The sequence below is a fragment of the Tamandua tetradactyla genome, chromosome 3, assembly GCF_023851605.1.
Source record: "Tamandua tetradactyla isolate mTamTet1 chromosome 3, mTamTet1.pri, whole genome shotgun sequence".
Lineage (NCBI taxonomy): Eukaryota > Metazoa > Chordata > Mammalia > Pilosa > Myrmecophagidae > Tamandua > Tamandua tetradactyla.
The window spans coordinates 79619804-79639480 of NC_135329.1; the positions used below are offsets into that span (position 1 = coordinate 79619804).

Sequence of the window (19677 nt, forward strand, 5' to 3'; positions counted from 1 at the left end):
CATAAAAAGGGTCACATAGGCCCCTCTCTCTCAGCCAACATGACAAGCAAACTCACTGCCCTCCCCATCTCTACGTGGGACATGACTCCCAGGGGTGTGGACCTTCCTGGCAACATGGGACAGAAATCCTAGAATAAGCTGAGACTCAGCATCAAGGGATTGAGAAAACCTTCTCGACCAAAAGGGAGAAGAGAGAAATGAGACAAAATAAGGTGTCAATGGCTGAGAAATTCCAAACAGAGTTGAAAGGTTATCCTGGAGGTTATTCTTACACATTAAACAGATATCATCTTTTTAGTTAAGGCATAACAGAGAGGCTGTAGGGAACTGCCTGAAAATGTAGAGCTGTGTTTCAGTAGCCATGTTTCTTGAAGATGATTGTATAATGATATAGCTTTAGCAATGTGACTGTGTGATTGTGAAAACCTTGTGTCTGATGCTTCTTTTATATACCTTATGGACATATGATTAACACATATGGATTAAAAATAAATAAATAATAGGGGGAACAAATGTTAAAATAAATTTAGTAGATTGAAATGCTAGTGATCAATGAAAGAGAGGGGTAAGGGGTATGGTATGTATGAATTTTTTTTCTGTTTTCTTTTTATTTCTTTTTCTGAGTTGATGCAAATGTTCTAAGAAATGATCATGATGATGAATATACAACTATGTGATGAAAAAAAGAATGTTCATATTGTATGTTGATTGGTTTTATTAATAAAAAATTTAAAAAAAAAAAAGGATCACATAGTGCAATCAGAGCAGGTCCTTACCAGACAGTGCCATCCTGCTCCGGCAGAGCTTGGCAAGCCCATTCTTTCTGCTCAGGTGCCTGTGAGCTGGCAAAAAGGACTTGCTCGGTACAGAAGCCGTCTTTGAGACCTGGTCCTGCACCCGCTCTGGCAAAGGCAGGCTCCCCGAAAGGCATCTCCGATCATCCTCAAAGGCTATCACACTCCTGTCTTCCATCGGAAAGCAGTGGCAGTGGGGAGGGTTCCCACTTTCAAAAGCTAAAACTAGAAAACAAAGTGAACCTTGTTAAAGTCTGTAATGCCCAAGATTAAAGTCAGTTTAACCACCTGAAATTCCAAGGCTCCAAAAGCCTGGCTCATACCCAACCGGGTTACAACTTATAATGCAAGTCATGGTATAAGAAGCTCTTTCAGACACATGGAGGAGGGAATGGAAAAGAGAGAAGGAAAAGGAGGGAAAAAAACAAAGAATGGGGTAGGAAAGGGCTGGGAGGAAGGAGGCAATGCAGGTTGACTCCAAGTGGACATTGTCAAAATGCAAGGAGCTGCCAGCTCCTGCTGCCCACCAGCAGTGCCAGAGGGGTTTTTCAGGCAACACCTATGCTGAGGTCCCCACCCCAAAAGTCTGCCTGGGCATTCATGGGTTTGTCTTTAGCTTTTTTACTTTGAAATAATAGATTAACATGCAGCTGTAAGAAAAAAACACAGAAAAATCCATATACCCCTCACCAAGTTTCCCTGAGTGTAAGCTTCTGGCCTAAGCATGGTACAGAATTACAGCCAGGAAACTGGCACTGAGATAATCTATCAAGGTCCTTCAGCTTTCACCAGATTTACCTGCCATATACACGTGTGTGTGCTCAAGCAGACCTGTGTGCATTTGAGTGTGCACGTGTGTACACATGTCCCTGAGTGTACATGTGCATGTCTTTGCATTGTGCATGTGTGCAAGTCTGTGTATGTGCGCATGCATGTCTGTGCGTTTTGTGCATGTGCGCACATAGCATGTGTGTGAACATGTCCATGTGTGTACCCATGTGTGCATACGTGATGTATGCCTGCGCATTGTCTGCATGTGTGCACATGTGTGTCTGTGTCGTGAACGTGTGCTATATGCCTGTATGTTGTGCTTGTGTTCACACTGCACATGTGTGTGTGTTCACCTCTATGAAATCCTCCCACACATGCAGACCCACCAGACTAGCCCCTCAATAAGGGTCCTGAACAGCTCAATCCTGACCCTAGCAAGCACATATAATGTTTAAGTGTACACCTACCAATACTCCTGTCCTCACAGCCAACATCATCAACAAGGACAGCCATTAGTGGAAAAGAAATGTTAGTAGCCCCATCTAGCCCCACCAACATGAGGGACTTCAGAATAAACAGGAGACTTTCTACTACCAGAGCCACTGCCCATACGCCCAAGCCAGAGGCGCTGCAGCCCCACTCCTCCACTTTTCTGTAAAGTGCCCAGGTCTTAGGAGCCAAGATGGTGTGCCTACCCAGAGCTGGCATGCTGTGTTCCTTCTGGGTGTCTGCAACCCCAAAATTCTCTGCCAAACAGGCTGGTGTCCACTTTCAAGACCTGCATAGGCTCTTCCCAGACAGGCCCTCCCCCATAAGCACATCAGACCTGAGGGAGTGGCTCTTTGCAAAGTGGACAGAGCTGGCCAAGTAGGCAGACCTGCCTACATACAGGTGCTCAGGGCTCTTCCCAATACAGTGTGGACCTGAGTGGAAAGGAAAGCGGGGCTGGCCCTTCCCAACTGCCACAATTCAGCATGAAGCTCCAAGGACTCCTGACCCTGCAATCTATCCTGGTTTCCAAGGTTATTTTAAAGATGTATTTATCCTTCAGGTATTTATGTTACAACTGAGACTCAGAACTCTGAAGTTATGAAAGTCAGGAGTATCCCACACAAGAACTGTTTAAAACTTGAAAAAGTGATCAGACATTGAGTAGGGCTACGAATAAAGCTGATCTGGATAGGACTAAGGTAAATCAGAACACAGGGTAAAGGATGATGTCATTCATATTTTACAACTTCAACTTCTATGTGGGACCAAAGGGAAAGATGTTTATTTGGTGCAAAATTTATATTTTGGGTAGTGTATTTCCTAATTTAACTTGTATAGTCAGTTTAGTTGAACACCATAAGTACATGGAATCTTGAATAGGGAATAAGATATTGTTGGTTTGTCCAGGTTAGTGTGATGCCCCAATAAATCCCACAGTGATTTGGGCAATAAATAAAGAAGTATATACAAAATCCCCTTGGGGGAATGGGAAGAAAGGAGGAAAACTGAACTTCCCCATTTGGAGAATTTTTGATATTCTCGCAAGCAGTGGGGACAACCAAATCAGTAGGCTGAGCATTCAATCTTCATTCATTCGCCCCAATGAATCTTATTCCTGCAAAAGACTGGCTTAAAATTAGGCCAAACGGGAAAAAAAATAGGCCTAAGAGTCACCCTCAGGCAACCTCTTTTGTTGCTCAGATGTGACCTCTCTCTCTAAGCCAACTCAGCAGGTAAACTCACTGCCCTTCCTCCTACCTGGGACATGACTCCAAGGGATGTAAATCTCCTTGGTAACACAGGACAGAAATTCCAGGATGAGCCAACACCTGGCTTCAAGGGATTGACAAAGACTTCTTGACCAAAACAGGGAAGAGAGAAATGTGACAAAATTAAGTTTCCATGGCTGAGAGATTTCAAACAGAGCTGAGAGGTTACCCTGGAGATTATTCATATGCATTATATAGATATTCCTTTTTAGTTTATGATGCGTTGGAGTGGCTGGAGGGAAGTATCTGAAATTGTTCAGCTGTGTTCCAGTAGCCTTGATTCTTGAAAATAATTGTATAAAGATATAATGTTTACAATGTGACTGTGTGATTGTCAAAACCTTGTGTCTCATGCTCCTTATATCCAGGGTATAGACAGGTGAGTAAAAAAATATGGATAAATAAATAAGTAATAGAGGGGAAAAAGGGTAAAATAAATTGGGTAGATTGAATACTAGTGGTCAAAGAGAAGGAGGGGTAAGGTGTATGGTATATATGAGGTTTTTTTTTTTTCTCTTTTTATTTCTTTCTCTGGAGTGAGGCAAATGTTCTAAAAAATGATCATGGTGATGAACATACAACTATGTGATGATATTGTGAGCCACTGATTGTACACCATGTATAGAATGTATGTGTGTGAAGCTTCCTCAATTAAAAAAAAATGCAAATTAAAAAAACTGAAGAACAAAAAGATGTATTTATCAAGAAAGGAGGGCAGCATATTGTAATTTGTGGGCTTGATTTATGAATTACAGATATCAATACATGGTATGGAGGTCTCCACTGTGCTCGCATTGGGGGGTGAGGGCGGAACTGGGAAGGGGGCTCCTGCAGGGTCCACTAAGACCAAAGTGGAAGGGTACAGACAGAGACATGCCATAGAGTTATCTGAATTATATAGAGGGTGACAAAAATGAGGGACAACAGACCACTGTGTGTCTAGGAGCTTGGTACACGGTCAAGAGGCCATTTCGAGTCAACAGGCCCAATGGAGTATTCTACAACCCAGACTGGAATGGCCCAGGAAACCCTCTCCCATGGGATCCTGAGCCGAGGACTGGGCCTCCATCGTGAAGGACACTTGTTCATACCACACAGCACAGAACCAGCACACTGAGAACTTAATAACTGTGACTTACTAGTTTTAAATGGAGCTAGAACAATTAGCTCAGCATTTGGACGGGAAATTTATTTCCCTATGCCCTGCCATGCACAAACATTAGTTCTTGATTAATTTAAGAACACAAGACAAAAGTTCTAGGAAAAAAGTACGACCAGGAACGTGGTAGATGGGTGAGTGGCTCTCGTGTTTTATTACTAGCTCTCACTAGATCATTTCTACAGTACTGAGCTGCCTGAAAGTAGAGGAACTCCCCAAAAGGCAAAACAAACAAACATACAAACATGAGCTAAAATCAGAACTGTGATCCTTTAACAAATGGTGAAAGTACATCATCCCAAGGAAAGAGGACAGCTACCCTGAGCCAGCCTGAGATTCCTCAATGATGCAGAGAACCCGTGATGACAGTTTCCTTGACCTTAACTCAGCAGCAGCAGCAGCACCACCACCACCAACCCTGCCTCTTGGAAGGAAGACATCCTAGGTTTAGGTTTTCCAAAGTTTCAGAGAAACCAAACATACTCTCTTCCAACCAACCAGACAAGGATACATGCTACCATGAATGAGAGCCAAGAGGGGGAAAAAAAACAAAACAGATAACAGATTTAGATACACAAGAACATTAGATATTATAACTCAGATATCAGAGTATGAAATTCCTTTGTATATATTTTAAAATATAAAAGATGGAATCACAAAAGTGAACAAACAATAAGAGCCTCTCAAAAATGACTAGCCCAAAAAAAAAAAAAATTAAAAGACAAAAAAGGGCAGTGCAACAGTGTGACAGTGGCTCAGTGGCAGAATTCTTGCCTGCCATACTAGAGACCTGGGTTAGATTCTCAGAGCCTTACCATGCCAAAAAACAAAAAAAATTAAAAATGACTAGCCAGATTTTAAAAGACTAAAACACATCTTTTGGTAATGAAATTTTAAACGTTTGAAATTTGAAAGCACTCAATTAGGAATTAATACTTTCCCACAAAGAAAACTTTAAATTAGATAGCTTCACTAGCCATCTTTAAATTAGATGGCTTCTATCAAACATTTAAAAAGGAAGTAACATCACAGTTACTACACAAACTTTTCCAGAATTTAAAAAAGGAGGTAACATTTCCCAACCCATTTTAGGAGTCAGTGTTACCCTGATACCAAAACACATTACTAAAACAGAAAACTATAGACCAACAGCTCTCATGAATACAGAACAATAACTCTCAACAAATTAGTCAGTCAAATCCAACAACATATAAAAAGGAAAGCATACCACAACCTAGTGGAGTTTGTCTCAATCAATTTAATCCACCACGTGGACAAGCTAAAAAAGAAAAAGAAGAAAAAATACGTGATCAAATCAATCGAGGCAGAAAAGCATTTGATAAAAATCCAACACCTCTTCATGATAAAAACACTCAACAAACCAGGAACAGAAGGATGCTTCCTCAGCCTGATAAAGGGCACGTACAAAAACCTACAGCTACATTACACTGAGTGGTAAAAGACTGAATGCTTTCTCTCTATGCTGGTTTGAAAGGATGTACGTACCCTAGAAAAGCCATGTTTTAATCCTAATCCTAATCCATTTTATAAATCCAGCTATTTCTTCTAATCCCTATTCAGCACTATATGTTTGAATCTGTTAATTAGATCATCTCCCTGGAGATACGACTCAATCAAGAGTGGTTGTTAAACTGGATTAGGTGGGTCTTGATTAGTTTGCTGGAATCCTATAAAAGAGAACGACAAGAGAGAAAGCCAGGAAATTCTGAGAGAGCAGAACGACATAGCCACAAGAACCAGAGAGCCCACCAGCCAACAACCATTGGAAATGAAGAAGGAAAACACCTTCCGAGGAGCTTCATGTAAGGAAGCCAGGAGAGAAAGCTAGCAGATGACGCCATGTTTGACATGTGCCTTTCCAGATGAGAGAGAAACCCTGACCCTGTTCGCCATGTGCCCTCTCACTTGAGAGAGAAACCCTGAACTTCATCAACCTTCTTGAACCAAGGTATCTTTCCATGGATGCCTTAGATTGGACATTTCAATAGACTTGCTTTAACTGGGAAATTTTCTCGGCCTTAGAACTGTAAACTTGCAACTTATTAAATTCCCCCTTTAAAAAAATCATTATTTTCTGGTATATTGCATTCCGGCAGCTAGCAAACTAGAACACTCTCTAAAACCAGGAACAGAGTAAGGATGTCCACTCAAACCTCTTCTCAAGGTCCTAGACAGTGCAATACAGCAAGACAATTTTTTTAAAAAGGCAGACAGAGGGCGGGCCACGGTGGCTCAGCAGGCAGAGTTTTCGCCTGCCAGGCCGGAGACCCGGGGTTGATTCCCGGTGCCTGCCTATGCAAAAAAAAAATGCTTAAGAAAAAGGCAGACAAGCTGGAAAGGAAGAATTAAAGCTATCTTTATTTACAGGCAACATAATCATATATAGAAAACCCTAAGGAATCTACTAAAAAAGCTTAAGGAACCACCAGGTTTAGCAAAGTCACAGGACAAGGAATATATAATATCAATTGTAGTGCTTTATAGTAGCAACAAACTAGAAATTGAAATTAGAAAAAATAATGTCTACAATAACATCAAGAAAAACATAAATAGGGATCAATCTAATGAAATATGTGCAAGACTAGTACAATGAAAACTATAAAAATTGGCCAGCTGATTCTAAAATTTATATGAAAATGTAAAAGACAATGAGGCACCAAGACCATTTTGAAGAAAAGAACAAAGCTGGAGGACTTTGAAATAAGGACCACAAAATCACCCTGCTGTGGAAAGCAGCCAGAGGGAAAAGCACACACTGGCAGCACTCCCTGACTCACAAGACTCTAGAAAAGACAAAACTAGTCCATAGTGACATAAAGCAGAGAAGCTCCGGGACAGCCCTGGGGGCAGTGACTAGGAAAGAACACAAAGGAAATTCTTACAGTGATAGAACCATCCTCTGTCTTCATTGTGGTTGTAGTGATATGGGTGGACCCATTTCTCAAAACTCACTGCACTCTATACTTAATACGGTACATTTTGTTGCGAGCAAATTATGCCTCAATAAAACTGATTTTTTAAAAATAGAATTATCAGTGAATGGTTAAAACTGACAATTAGTCATAGCTGAAGAGAAAATTTGTGAACTGGAAGATTTTTTTGAATAGATAATCCAGAATAAAACACAGAGAAACAAGGAGAAAAAAATATGTCAGGGAGAAGTTAACAGACAGTCTAAGACGATCTAATAAACACCTAATTGGAGAGAAAAATGGAGAGGAGAAACCATTTGAAGAGAGAAGAATGAACACTTTTCAATAATAATACAGGAAAAAAACGCACAGATTTCAGACCACTATAAATGAACAATGAGGATGGAGAAGGAGGTGGGCCTGAGCCCACCAGACAGGAAAACTCAACATAAAGCTGTAGTTACTCCGTTGGCAAGACTGAGCAGGAATAAACCAGTACATCACAGAAATAAATGGGAAGCCCAGCAACACACTCTTGCCTCTATGAACACTTATTTATCATGACTGGGGAAGCACTACATATCACTGAAGGAACACAGGCTGTTCCGTTGATGATATTGTGACAACTTTTTATCCAAATGGAAGCTGGGAAAGCAGATCTATTAACACACCCGAAGCAGAACCAAAGCCCAGAGCCTAATAAAAGATTTAATCTGTGAAATTCAAAATACTAAACTTTTAGAAGACAATAAAATAAGTCATCTTTAAGACTTTGGAGTAGGGAAAAAAATTCTTAAACAAGACACAAAAAGCTCTGTGATTGATAAATTAACCATATTAAAATTAAGAATGTCTGTTCTACCATAAAGAAAATGAAATGACAAGCCACAATTTGAGAAAGGATATTCACCATATATATAATCAACAGACGATTAAGTCCAGAATATTTTTTAAGTAAATAAATAAGATTTTTAAAAAACTTAAGTGACACATAGTCCAACAGAAAAATGGGCAAAGGCTAGGGACAAGAGTTCACAGAAGAGGAAAACTAGTGGTCAATAACCCTAGGAGAAGAGGCTGAACTTCATTAGCATAACCAGGGCAACTTATACCCACTAAATCAGCAAAAATCAACAAATCTATTAATACCAAATGTTGAAGGATGTGGATCAACAGGAGCTCTAATTAACTGATAAAAGCTCTTTGGAAAACAATTTTAGTTAAATCTTGGCCTACTCTGACCCAGCATTTTCCACTCCTAGATTTCCATCCTAGAGAAATTCTTTCATGAATGTAGCAAGACACACACACAAGAATGTTCAAAGAAGCATGACTCACAACAGCAAAAAGGGAACCAATGGAAAAACAGATGTAAAATTCTGGTATATTCACACCATGAATTATAACAGTGGAAATAAATTACCCACAATGTGGATAAATGTTAGCAATAGAACGAAAAAAAAAAGTCAAGTCACAAAAGACTATCAACAATAGGATTCCCTTTTTATAAAATCCAAAAGCCCATCTAAAATATATTATTTAGCCATATCTACATATGTGATGAAACTGTCTTAAACAAGAGACTGATAAACACTGACTTGAGACAGTTGGTTTCCTCGGAGAGGTGAAGCAGGGAGGGGGCACTGGGGCACAGGGGCTTCCAGTTCTCTACGTAAGTAGTGGATTCAAATGGGCGCACTTTATTGTAATGAATGTGACTGATGTTACATTTATTCTTTCATATGACTTGATTAGCACATACTAAAAATTACATTAAATACACACACACATCCAGCTTGGATCCTGGAAAACGATAGCTGTGTATGAACCAAAAGATATGTAGGGAGCTAGAAATAATTGAATAATAAACTATCTTTGCTTCAAGTAGCAACACTTAAATCTCACAGGTTTATATTTTCTTCTCTAAGCATCTAACTGACAAATTATTTCTATAATAGATAGCAATGGCATGATCGTAGAAGTAGCTTTTTACTTCTAGAACCAATCTATAGACAAAACACAGAAGACATCATTACAGATTCAGAGTGCATGGTACACCTTTCAAACCTTCACTGTGTAAAAACAGTTAACCTAACTCTTCAGAAAACATTGTATATGTAAAGTAAAGCTTTACTCTGTAAAAATTATAACTCCTCAGAATACATGGAAAATCTTACAAAGCTTTATGTATAAAAATGATAATATAACCTTTCAGAATACATTGTAAATCTTTTCAAATTTTACTTTGTAAAAATAAAAATATAACAAAAATAGGAGAAGAGGGAAGGTGAAGAAAGGGTAAGTGCATGCATTTTTTTGTCTTTCACAGAGGACATCAATAAACTGTCAAAGTTGATAAATCAAGAAGTGGAAGTTTAATTATATTCCTGAAAGTTACAGTGTTACTATGGTAAACAGGGAGGAAAGCTGTAACTAACACTGATATGGGGGGGGGGGGGCAGTAAGGGAGAAGACTGCACCACAATGTCCCTCTCAGAGCAGTCCTTGGCTTCATGCCACCTTAGGGGGTCCTTGGGTTTTCTGAAATGGTTAACTCCAGTGCTAACCAGAAACACATATAAGTCTACACCTCCCATTTTTAGAAGATTTTTGTATCAGCTCCTGAAGGTGCCTCAGGATAAACCTATGCCCATAGCTAGTTCTGATTCCTGAAGAAGCAAGTAAACCTAATTTAGACCAAATAAAAACAAGGAGAAGTTTGCAGGGCACTTCTGGGAAAGTCCTCCTTGCTCTTCCAGGGAAACTTCTGGAAGCAATTTCCTCTCTCCTACTAGAACCTAAGGTAGGAAGCACATAATTCCAGGTGCTCCCACCACTGCTGAGCAACCAAGAGCAGAACCTTGGGATGGGGCCAACATGGTGAGCACAGAACAGAGAAAGGCCAGGATTCTAGTCCTGGAAAATTCTGAGCCACTGGCTCAAGCACCCTAAGACCCACTAGTATCATTCCTCACTCCTCATAGCCATCCTGCATCTGTGCTTCTGTTTTCTTGGATCAAAGCATCCTAATAACACAGAGAAGGATAGCTGCCACGATGGGAAATGTCAGCAAAGGCTTCCTGGGGGAGGTACTCACTGGCAGAACCGAGCCAAGCAGAGTGCAGTGAAAAAGCCTTAAAGCCTTCCAAGTAGAGGAACCAGTACAGCAATGACTTTCCTACCACCCCTGGGGAGGAATCAGGACACAGAAAAGAAGGTTAAGACTGGCCTGGAGAAACCAGCATGCTCCAAGCTCTTTCTGTGCCAGCTCCAGCAGTCTGGATTTTATCCTGAAGACTGGGGACAAGGAGACAGGTCACATCCATCAGGGTAAGAGAATAGGCGATCCTACACTAACAAGGACAGAAAGATGGAGAGAGAAGGAAACCAATTAAGTGGAAACTGAGCTGGATTTTGAGGAGAATGGAAAGTAAGGGAAAGAAAGGAGTCAAGACTATTTCTAAGATTCCAGTTGCGGTGACTCCAATTCTCTGGGAAAAGAAAAACTGGCGAAGAAGAAACATGAGACAGCAGGAATAAACCTTGAAGACTTCACATGGAGGGAAAAAAGGCTAACACACAAAGACAAATACTGTATGAGCTCACTGATGTGTAATAATTAGAAAAAGCACAATCAGACTCAGAAACTAGAATGCAGGTTACCAGGGGTCGCGGTGGGAGAGCTAATGCTTTATTGTTCAGAGTTTCTATCTGGGGTGATGGTAGCATAATGTTGTGAACGTAATTATATATTCTAATGTGGTTAAAAAGGGAAATTTTAGGTTAAATATGTTGTAGAATTTTTTTAAAAAAAGCACACACACAGGACTGTACAACACAGCGAATCCTAATGAAAATTATTGAGTATCGTTAATACTACAATTATAATATTGTTTCATCAATTGTAACAAAGGTGCCACGTCAATGCAAGGCATTAATAAAAGTGGGGCATATGGGCACTCTGTGTTTTCTGAATGATTTTTCTGTTATCTACAGCTTCTTAAATTTACAGAAAGGTAAGGATAAAGTCCGGAAGGAGAGGGGAGCACCCCAGTGGCCGCGGCGGGAAGCAGCGGGCATGCGCACTCCAGCTCATTCATTCATCCCACGCGCAGTTGGTAACAAAGCCCCTGAGTGCCAAGCACCGTCCTGGATGCTGGAAAGCAGCTGGGACGAAGACGAGGTCTCAAGTGCTCGAGCTTAGCTTCTAGCTGCAGGACAGGCAGTGAGGAAATAAAGCAGATAAACCAAACTAAAGCGAGGTGAACCGAGCTCTCCTGGACCGCCCCATCCGGCCAGGTCGGGAGCTGGAAAGGCCCCGAAGTGGCACCGCACGGTCAAACCACGGTACGGCCTCCCGGGCACTAGGGAGGAGCCGGCCCGAGGGCCACAGGCGCAGGGCGTCGACGTTTAGGTGCCCCTCGCCCGAGGATCGGCGAGGGGCGCGCGGCGGCGGCGCAGGACGACAGCGGACCCTCGCAGGCCCGCGCCCCTCAGCCCAGGCCCGCCAGACCCCGAGAGGCCGCGGAGCAGGACCCGTTCTCCCGAGCGCACGTTCCTCACCTGGGGCCTGCGAGAGTCGCCGCTACAGAGCTCGCAATACCCCGCAGGGTGGGAGCGGACCCTCGCTTCCAGCCGCATGGGCCAATCGCATAGAGACTCGCGCCGAGTGACCGGTTCCGCCGGCCAACCACTGGAACCAGTGGGCCGGACTCCGCAGGCCCAAGGCTTGAAGCCCGCGCTTAACGGTTGCTAGGGACGCACCGGACGTGCTCTACGGCAGTGCGAAGGAGCCAAAAGAGACATAAAGCCGCGGACAGTCCGGGTCCTGGACGTTTTCTTCAGCATTCCTGATCGAGAAGCGTGATCGACTCGGGGTCGACTCTTGGCGGCCCAGTCCGAAGGACTCGCCACGCGGGGCAGCCCCTTCGTGAGCGGGGAGGGCGACGGACCGTCTGCCGCTCACGCTTTTTCAACCCCCCCAAACTGGAGGCTCGGAGCGGCAGACGGAAACTGCGGCGCCGTTAGGAATGGCCCGCCTGCCGTCCCGTCCTGCTGCCCACCTGTCCTGCTACCCCCTGTCCAGCTGCCCCACGAAGCGCGTTCACAAGAGGCGTGGTTTAATCCGCGCGATAATGCCAGGAGTAAGTTGCACTCGTCCACTGGGTCCATTCTACAAACGCGGCCAGTGAGGCTGTGAGATGCTGGGACGCACTTCGCCATCCCGAAGATTCGCGCGGCCGCAGTCCTTTACGCCTCTACAGTCGGGATAATGAAAGACATGACCCCACAAGCCAGGGCATTTTCCCGATTCTCCTCCAGCCTGCCTCGACGCCCTTGCCATTTGCCCGCAGCTACGGCTCCGCGCGCCCGCCTCGACTCCACCTCCTCTCTTTGCCAGCCTCTTGCTGGTCTTGGCTCTGCTTCCAGAGGTTACCTGCCCCGGAGAGGTGCAACAGGCGGCGCCGGAGGGTAAGAAGGGGCGCAACGTCGCGGGCGAACTACAACTTCCATGAGGCGCTGCTTCTGCGCAGGCGCGTCTGGTGCAAGCCTTTGCGCGGCGAGTCCATTGGTTGCGTAGCCTCGGCGATGGGAGTCCTGATTGGCTGGGGGATCTGAGGCGACTAATTCCGGAAAGGGGACGAGCAGCCAACATGGCGTCGGAACGCGGCGCAGGGCAGCAACAGTCGCAGGAGATGATGGAAGGTGAGTTGCTCCTGCGGGGTGGCGGCTGAAGAGCCCCAGCCGGTGGGGGTAGCAGCGGGTCGGCATTGCCCTTTCCCCGAGAGAAACTCGGCGTCCTACCTCCGGCGGCGGCCTGGGCCCTGCCGCGGCCTCCTGACCTCTGCCGGCTGGGGCTCGGCTGAGCGGGGCAGGCTCCAGAGACGGTATAGCCCGGGCCGGGGGTCTACAGCGGCTGGGCAGTTTCGGGAGGCTCCGAAGGCTCCGGACAGACCCGAAGGGAAGGGAGGGCGACGGCGAGAGTCCATGGCTGGTGGGTGGGGATTCTAGGGAACGTGGGGGCTCCCGAAGCTCCGCTGCGTTTCTGGTCCAGTTGGAGACATCCTCAGAACCTCGGAAATTGACATGCGGACAGCGATTGGCGATTTGCTGATGAAGGAACTGAGGCCCCGGGCGCTGTGTAACCTCTTAGAGTTTGCTTATTTTGTTAATGTGGCCGGGGCGGAGAAAGGTCCTCTCTTAAGAGCGAAGGGATTGTGGAAAAGGAATGACAATGAGGCGAGGAGTCAAAAGATTAAGTTATAAAAATTGCCGAGAAACCGTTATAGAAACAGCTATAGAAGTCTGTTTCCAGGGTTTTCGTGGGTCCGGAAAGAAGGCTAAATTCAACTTTCCTCCTCCACTTTCATTTTTCTAAAAATAAAAAAGTATGCACGTATACATATTACCAGTTGGTGAGCCAGCTAGGCTTTTGAATGCTTTTGTGCTTTTGGTTCTGCTGGTTTAGTGAGACAATCACTACACCCCACCCCCGGTGATACATGCTAGGGAGGAAGAAAGCAGAGCTAGGGAGTGGGCGTGGGGGAAAGGGAGCCAGGACTTGCTTGCCCGTGGGATGGTGAAGGGTGCACAGCCAAGGTCAGTTTGAACCTGGACTGTGAAGGATAACTACAAGTCAACCGATTGGGTATAGGGAGAAAAAAGGATCATTTCAGACCAAGGAAACTACACAAAGGAAAAGGAACAAAAGAACACGGACTATTTGGAGCAAAATTTGACCAGGATAACAGTCGTTGGATGAGGATGAGCCATGGCCCATGAGGCTGGTGAGAGGCCCTCATGGGGGACTTCAGGAGGACATGATAAGAGTGGTGGATTTTGATACCATGGAATTTTTTTAAGCACTGAACAGGCTGAGGAGTTGGGAAGGAGGGAGAATATGAGCGTAGTATGAACTCCTCATATTCTCCCTCCTTCCCAACTCCTCGGCCTGTTCCTGCTCTCTCTTCTACCATTGTATGGCTTGGTAAATGGCAATGCCAATTCCCTTCTTGCCCAAATAAAAGAAACAGGCTTTTCTCTCTCTCCCACTCCAACCCATGTTCAAAAAGTCAACCAGTTCTGATTCCTCTACCTCTTCAGTAGCTCCAAATCTCCAATACTTCTTCCACCTCCACTGCCAACCCCTTAGTTCAGGTCTTTGCCAAGCTAGATTTCATTGCCCCAGTTTGCCAACCCTTTTTCACAGTATCCCAAAGTCCTTTTCTTATGTCCTGATTCAGCTTTCTCATGCTTCAGACCCTGTCTGCTGCTCTCAGGGTAGAGGAACAGATTTCACTCCACCTGCCTTCTTAACCTCTCAGCACTCCTCCCATCTGGTCCTGGGCTCAGCTACACCAGAACATCACCCAGTAGACAATGCTCATCCTCAGTTCTGGGCTGGACTACGCTTAACTAATCTCCTCCGCTTGTCCTTCAATTCCCACCTCAGACTTTAGCTCCTTTGAGAAGCCTTTCTTAACTCCCTCACCTCAGTCTGGGATAGAACTTCTCTTAGGCCTTACCCCCAGTATCCCAGCACTGACTACCTGGACTGGATGGAAATCATCTCTTATGTAAGATCCTTGACTAGAGGAATTTCCCACACACACCTCTGATACCTCACAGTGCCCTGTGTGGATAATAACTGATTCACTAAATATCTCCTGCGTGTCATGCATGTGCTAAGTGCCTTATCTAATTTAACTCTGACAGCATCTCTGAGGCATAGATACTATACTAATTCCCTTTGGCAGATAAGGAATCTAAGGTTTAGGAAAGGAAATAACTTGCCAAAGCTGTGTCAATTGGCAAGAGCTAAGGTATAAACCCAGGACGAGCCACTGGCCATTCAGAAATCTTTTTTGAGTCAAAGATTAGATTTGGATTTTAGAATCAGACCCCATTCTCCGGCAACAGAGAATAGATTAGATAAGGCAAGACCAAGCAAAAAAGATACCAGTTAAGGGGCAGAGCAGGAAGCCATGCCAAAGGTACTGAGTAGCTAGCTGAGCAAGATAAATTACCAGTATAGAGAAGAAGGAATGGATTTGGAGATTTGGGAGTAGATTTTATGGGGACTTTTCTTATTCAGCAGTCCTTTCCTGGATGCTACTTTGTTAGGTACAATAGGGGATACAAAGATGAAATGCAAACTACCTTCCTCTTCAGAAGCATATCCTTTTGTATGTAAACTGTAGATGGTCAAAAAAGAATACTTTCACTGTGGCTGTTAATTCCAAGGAACTTTTAGTATTGAAGCTAGTATAACAGTCTCAGGTCTTCCAAAGAGACTTCCAAAAGAGGTTAAAGGAAAAAAAAATTATAAGAAGAGAAAATTATTTGATAATTTTTGCCAAAGAATTCTTACCAACCTGCCACATTTAATCATTGATTTATTTGTTGATTTTTTAATCTTAATTTACTAACTTTTAAAAGTTGTGTGTCCATTTTACTATATTCAGTGACATTTAACATTAGTAACCTTCACGTGGGGCTTTAGTGCTATCAGCTGTGTTCTCCTCTTTTGTTATTCTTCTCTCCTGCCCACAGTCTGGTTTGAGATAAGTCTTGATTTCTTTCACAACATGGGCCTGTGAACTGGACTGTTTTCTTGGCAAATTGGCCAAATAAATAGTGGCACATGAAGGTATATGGCGGGAGGTTCACAAGTGGTCTCTTTGGCAGTGGACATCCAGACCAACAGCAGGAGGCACAGAAGAGGCCTTTGTTAGGTGTTGTCATTAGGACATTTTCTCACAAAATGAGCAGAGGGATTCAAAACATTTTAATAATTCTTCACAAGTTCTTTGAGGGTAGGAATAATGTGTTTCTTTTATTTGTATCCATGTGGCCCCCTGTTCCTGCTCCCCTTCCTCCCCCTAAGTAGTTCCCTCACCATCGATGCCTCAGACAACCTGGGACATGGGCAAATCCTCAAAACTTAGTTGAACCACATTCACCAAACATTCTGAATGACATCTTTTTGACCCACGGTGGGTGTCCGTTATAAGCCACTCCAGGCATCCCGTAAGGTGTTGATGGCTGTATGTGGTTCAGTCGACAGGCGGGTAGAATCTGAAGAGTCGGGCGATGAGGAAGGAAAGAAGCACAGCAGTGGCATTGTCGCAGACCTCAGCGAGCAGAGCCTAAAGGACGGAGAGGAGAGGAACAAAGACAACCCAGAAGGTACAGGCAGTCGGGACCTTAGACTAGAGCATGGGGGTGAGGGAGAGGGTGTATGAGAGGCAGTGCTGGGCGAATTGTGTGTGTCATATTAGCTCCATGTCCAGGGACGGACTGCTGGGCTCAGGGCCTCAGGCTGATGCTCAGGTCTGTGAGTGCCAGCTTCAGGGCCTACGGGACAGGTGAACAGCCTCTCTGACCTCTAGAGTCCTCCCCTAACCTATGGGCTTGCTCCTAGGGCACTTGCAAGCAAATGTGGATGTTTTGTTTTTTTCTTTCTCATTCCACTGGCACAGAATTAGGAAATTGTTTTTATTAATTATTTCTCCCTCATTTTTGAAGGACAGTTTTGCTGGATATAGAATTCTTGGTTGGCAGTTTTTCTCTTTTAATAATTTAAATATATTATCCCACTGTCTTCTCGCCTCCATGGTTTCTGCTGAGAGATCTGCGCATAGTCTTATTGGGCTTCCCTTGTATGTGATGGATTGCTTTTCTCTTGCTGCTTTCAAGAACCTCTCTTTCTCTTTGACCTCTGACATTCTGATTATTAAATGTCTTGGAGTATATCTATTTGGATCTATTCTCTTTGGGGAAATGTGCACTTCTTGGATCTGTAATTTTAAGTCTTTCATAAGAGTTGGGAAATTTTCAGTGATTATTTCCTCCATTAGTTTTTCTCCTCCTTTTCCCTTCTCTTCTCCTTCTGGGACACCCACAACACATATATTCATGCGCTTCATATTGTCTTTCAATTCCCTGAGTACCTGCTCATATTTTTCCTATAGTTTCTGTTTCTTGTCGGATTTCAGATGTTCCGTCCTCCAGTTTTGAAATTCTATGTTCTGTCTCTCGAAATCTACCATGTAGGTTTCCATTGTTTTTTCATCTCTTCTACTGTGTCTTTCATTCCCATAAGTTCTATGATTTGTTGTTTTAGACTCTGTTTCTTCTTTTTGTTCTTTCCTTGCCTTCTTTATATGCTCCCTCAAGTCATTGATTTGGTTTTTGATGAGGTTTTCCATGTCTGTTCGTACATTCTGAATTAATTGTTTCAGCTCCTGTATGTCATTTGAATTGTTGGTTTGTTCCTTTGACTGGGCCATATCTTCAATTTTCCTAGTGTGATTTGTTATTTTTTGCTGGTGTCTAGGCATTTAATTACCTTAACTAGTTTATTCTGGAGATTGCTTTCACTTCTTTTATCTAGGGTTTTCTTGCTGGATGAATTTGTTGTCTATCTGTTCTTTGACATTCAGTTCAGCTTTATCGGGACCTTTAGCTTAAGTTTTGTTTAACAGAGGAGAATTTTTCAGTTCTTGTTTTCTTGTTTCTCGCCCTGCTTGTGTGGTGCCTTCCCCCACACACACACACACTTAGGAGGGTCTACTTAGATATTATATTCCCCAGCCAGATTTTTCCAAACCAAACTGGCCTCCTATCAGGAGGAAAGAGTCACCTGGGTCGATTTTCCCTGAGGGTGAGACCCAGCAGGTTGAAAGACTTTCCTATGAAGTCTCTGGACTCTGTTTTTCTTATCCTGCCCTGTGTGTGGCACTTGTCTGACTGCAGGTCCCACCAGCATAAGATGATGCGGTACCTTTAACTTTGGCAGACTCTCCCTGCTGGGGGCGTGGTGGAGACAGAGGAGAGGTTGTAGGCTGGTTTTAATGGCGTCAAATTACCAAGCCCTGGTGTCTGAATTCCTTGAGGTAGGAATTCCACCTGAGTGGGGCTTCACCCCTCCCCTGGGGAAGGCACAGGCTCCAGACAAGCCCCCAAAAGAGCTCACTTCTGCCTATACCTGGGGCAGTTGCAGCCTGAAAAGTCCTGCCGCTGTATCCAGAGGCAGTCAATCCTTTGTAGATACACAGCCGCAAAAACCTCTGTTTCCTTCTTTTTTTTCCCCCCTTTTCTGTCAGTCCTTCCCCCTTGGCACCAGGGCAAAAATGAGCAACCTCCGCTTTGATCAGGTTCACCTAAGCTGGGGCCTATTTTTAGTAGTCAGAATTTGTTAATTAGTTCCACAATTGGCGTTTGATTGTGCCCAGTCCCTGCTGCTGGTCAAGTCCTTTCCTTTCCCCTCTGGGAAGCAGCCTGTGGGGGAGGAGCGCCGGCCGCCGCAGCTTTGGGAACTCACAGTTGGGGGTGGGGGAGGGTGCTCGCAGCCAGTCCAGCTGGTCCAGACTGGGGTATACTGTGTGTCTGGTCACTGACGTGGCCCCAGGAGCTGTTCTGTACTGTTTCTGGTTATTTAGTAGTTGTTCTGGAGGACAAACTAAAACGTGCACGTTGTTAAGCCGCCATCTTGACCTGGAAGTTTTGTCTGTTTTTATTAATTATATGTTTAGAAAATGAAACAACATAAGCATTGCAGCTGACAATCCTTTTATTTCTGCTACAGGAATATGAGCCAATTTCAGAACAGCAATTTAATATCTTCAAGAATTCATTTTTGAATCCTGCATCACCAGTTTTATAGACCTAAGGATTGACTTCTAAATTGCCTAAATATTAGGAAAATCATTTTATGGAGAAAATGTCCAAATCGCCTTGTTATTTTAGTGAATAACAATAAAAAAATAAATTTAGAGATTAGAAAAGTAAGTTTTCAGCATGTAATGGTGATTTTCCTCCCTCCCAACCATGACCCAGGCTTTTTTTTTTTTTTTACTTGTTTGCTTAGAAAATCAGTTTACATTGAGAAGAGCAGAAGAAACCATATACAGAGACACAAAACGATGTCCAAGTTATATTACTTGGTGGAAAAAAAAACAGGTTTCCAAACAGTATGAATGTTAAAATCTTATTTGTTTTTAATTAATAATGTACAACTTTACCTGCTTCATAGAGAAAACACATCAAACTGTTAAGGGTCTCTCTGAATAGCAGGTTTGAGAGGGAGTCTGCATTCTGCATTTTATAGCAAATATATACAGTGGCTATTCTTTTAAAGTGGTAATTAATAGTGATGCAGTGCTTTTATGATAAAAAAAGATGTTTTTCATTGTTCTGTCTGTACCAGCAAAGATGATTGGTAACTATGGCAACCTGATTTTAAGGCAAAAGGGAAT

At 43.6% G+C, this 19677-nt stretch overlaps 2 protein-coding genes across 10 annotated transcripts in view; one reads left to right on the forward strand and one right to left on the reverse strand.

Moving 5' to 3' along the window:
* PASK (PAS domain containing serine/threonine kinase) overlaps positions 1-12961 on the reverse strand; it is a 68719-nt gene extending 55758 nt beyond the window's left edge. For 6 of the 8 annotated variants that reach the window (XM_077153318.1, XM_077153316.1, XM_077153315.1 and 3 more), the window contains exons 1-2: positions 11981-12958; positions 777-1019 (exon numbers count right to left, since the gene is read on the reverse strand). In XM_077153318.1, coding sequence (XP_077009433.1) covers positions 777-972 — 196 coding nt within the window. In that variant the 5' untranslated portion in view covers positions 973-1019; positions 11981-12958. Of the gene's footprint in view, positions 1-776; positions 1020-11980 lie in introns of those variants that run through there. The other 2 variants (XM_077153313.1, XM_077153320.1) reach the window with 2 other exon arrangements.
* The window catches only part of PPP1R7 (protein phosphatase 1 regulatory subunit 7), an 82524-nt gene continuing 74850 nt past the window's right edge, over positions 12004-19677 (forward strand). The window contains exons 1-2 of one of the 2 annotated variants that reach the window (XM_077153334.1): positions 12004-13123; positions 16478-16606. In XM_077153334.1, coding sequence (XP_077009449.1) covers positions 13072-13123; positions 16478-16606 — 181 coding nt within the window. In that variant the 5' untranslated portion in view covers positions 12004-13071. The remainder of the gene's footprint in view (positions 13124-16477; positions 16607-19677) is intronic. The other variant, XM_077153335.1, reaches the window with a different exon arrangement.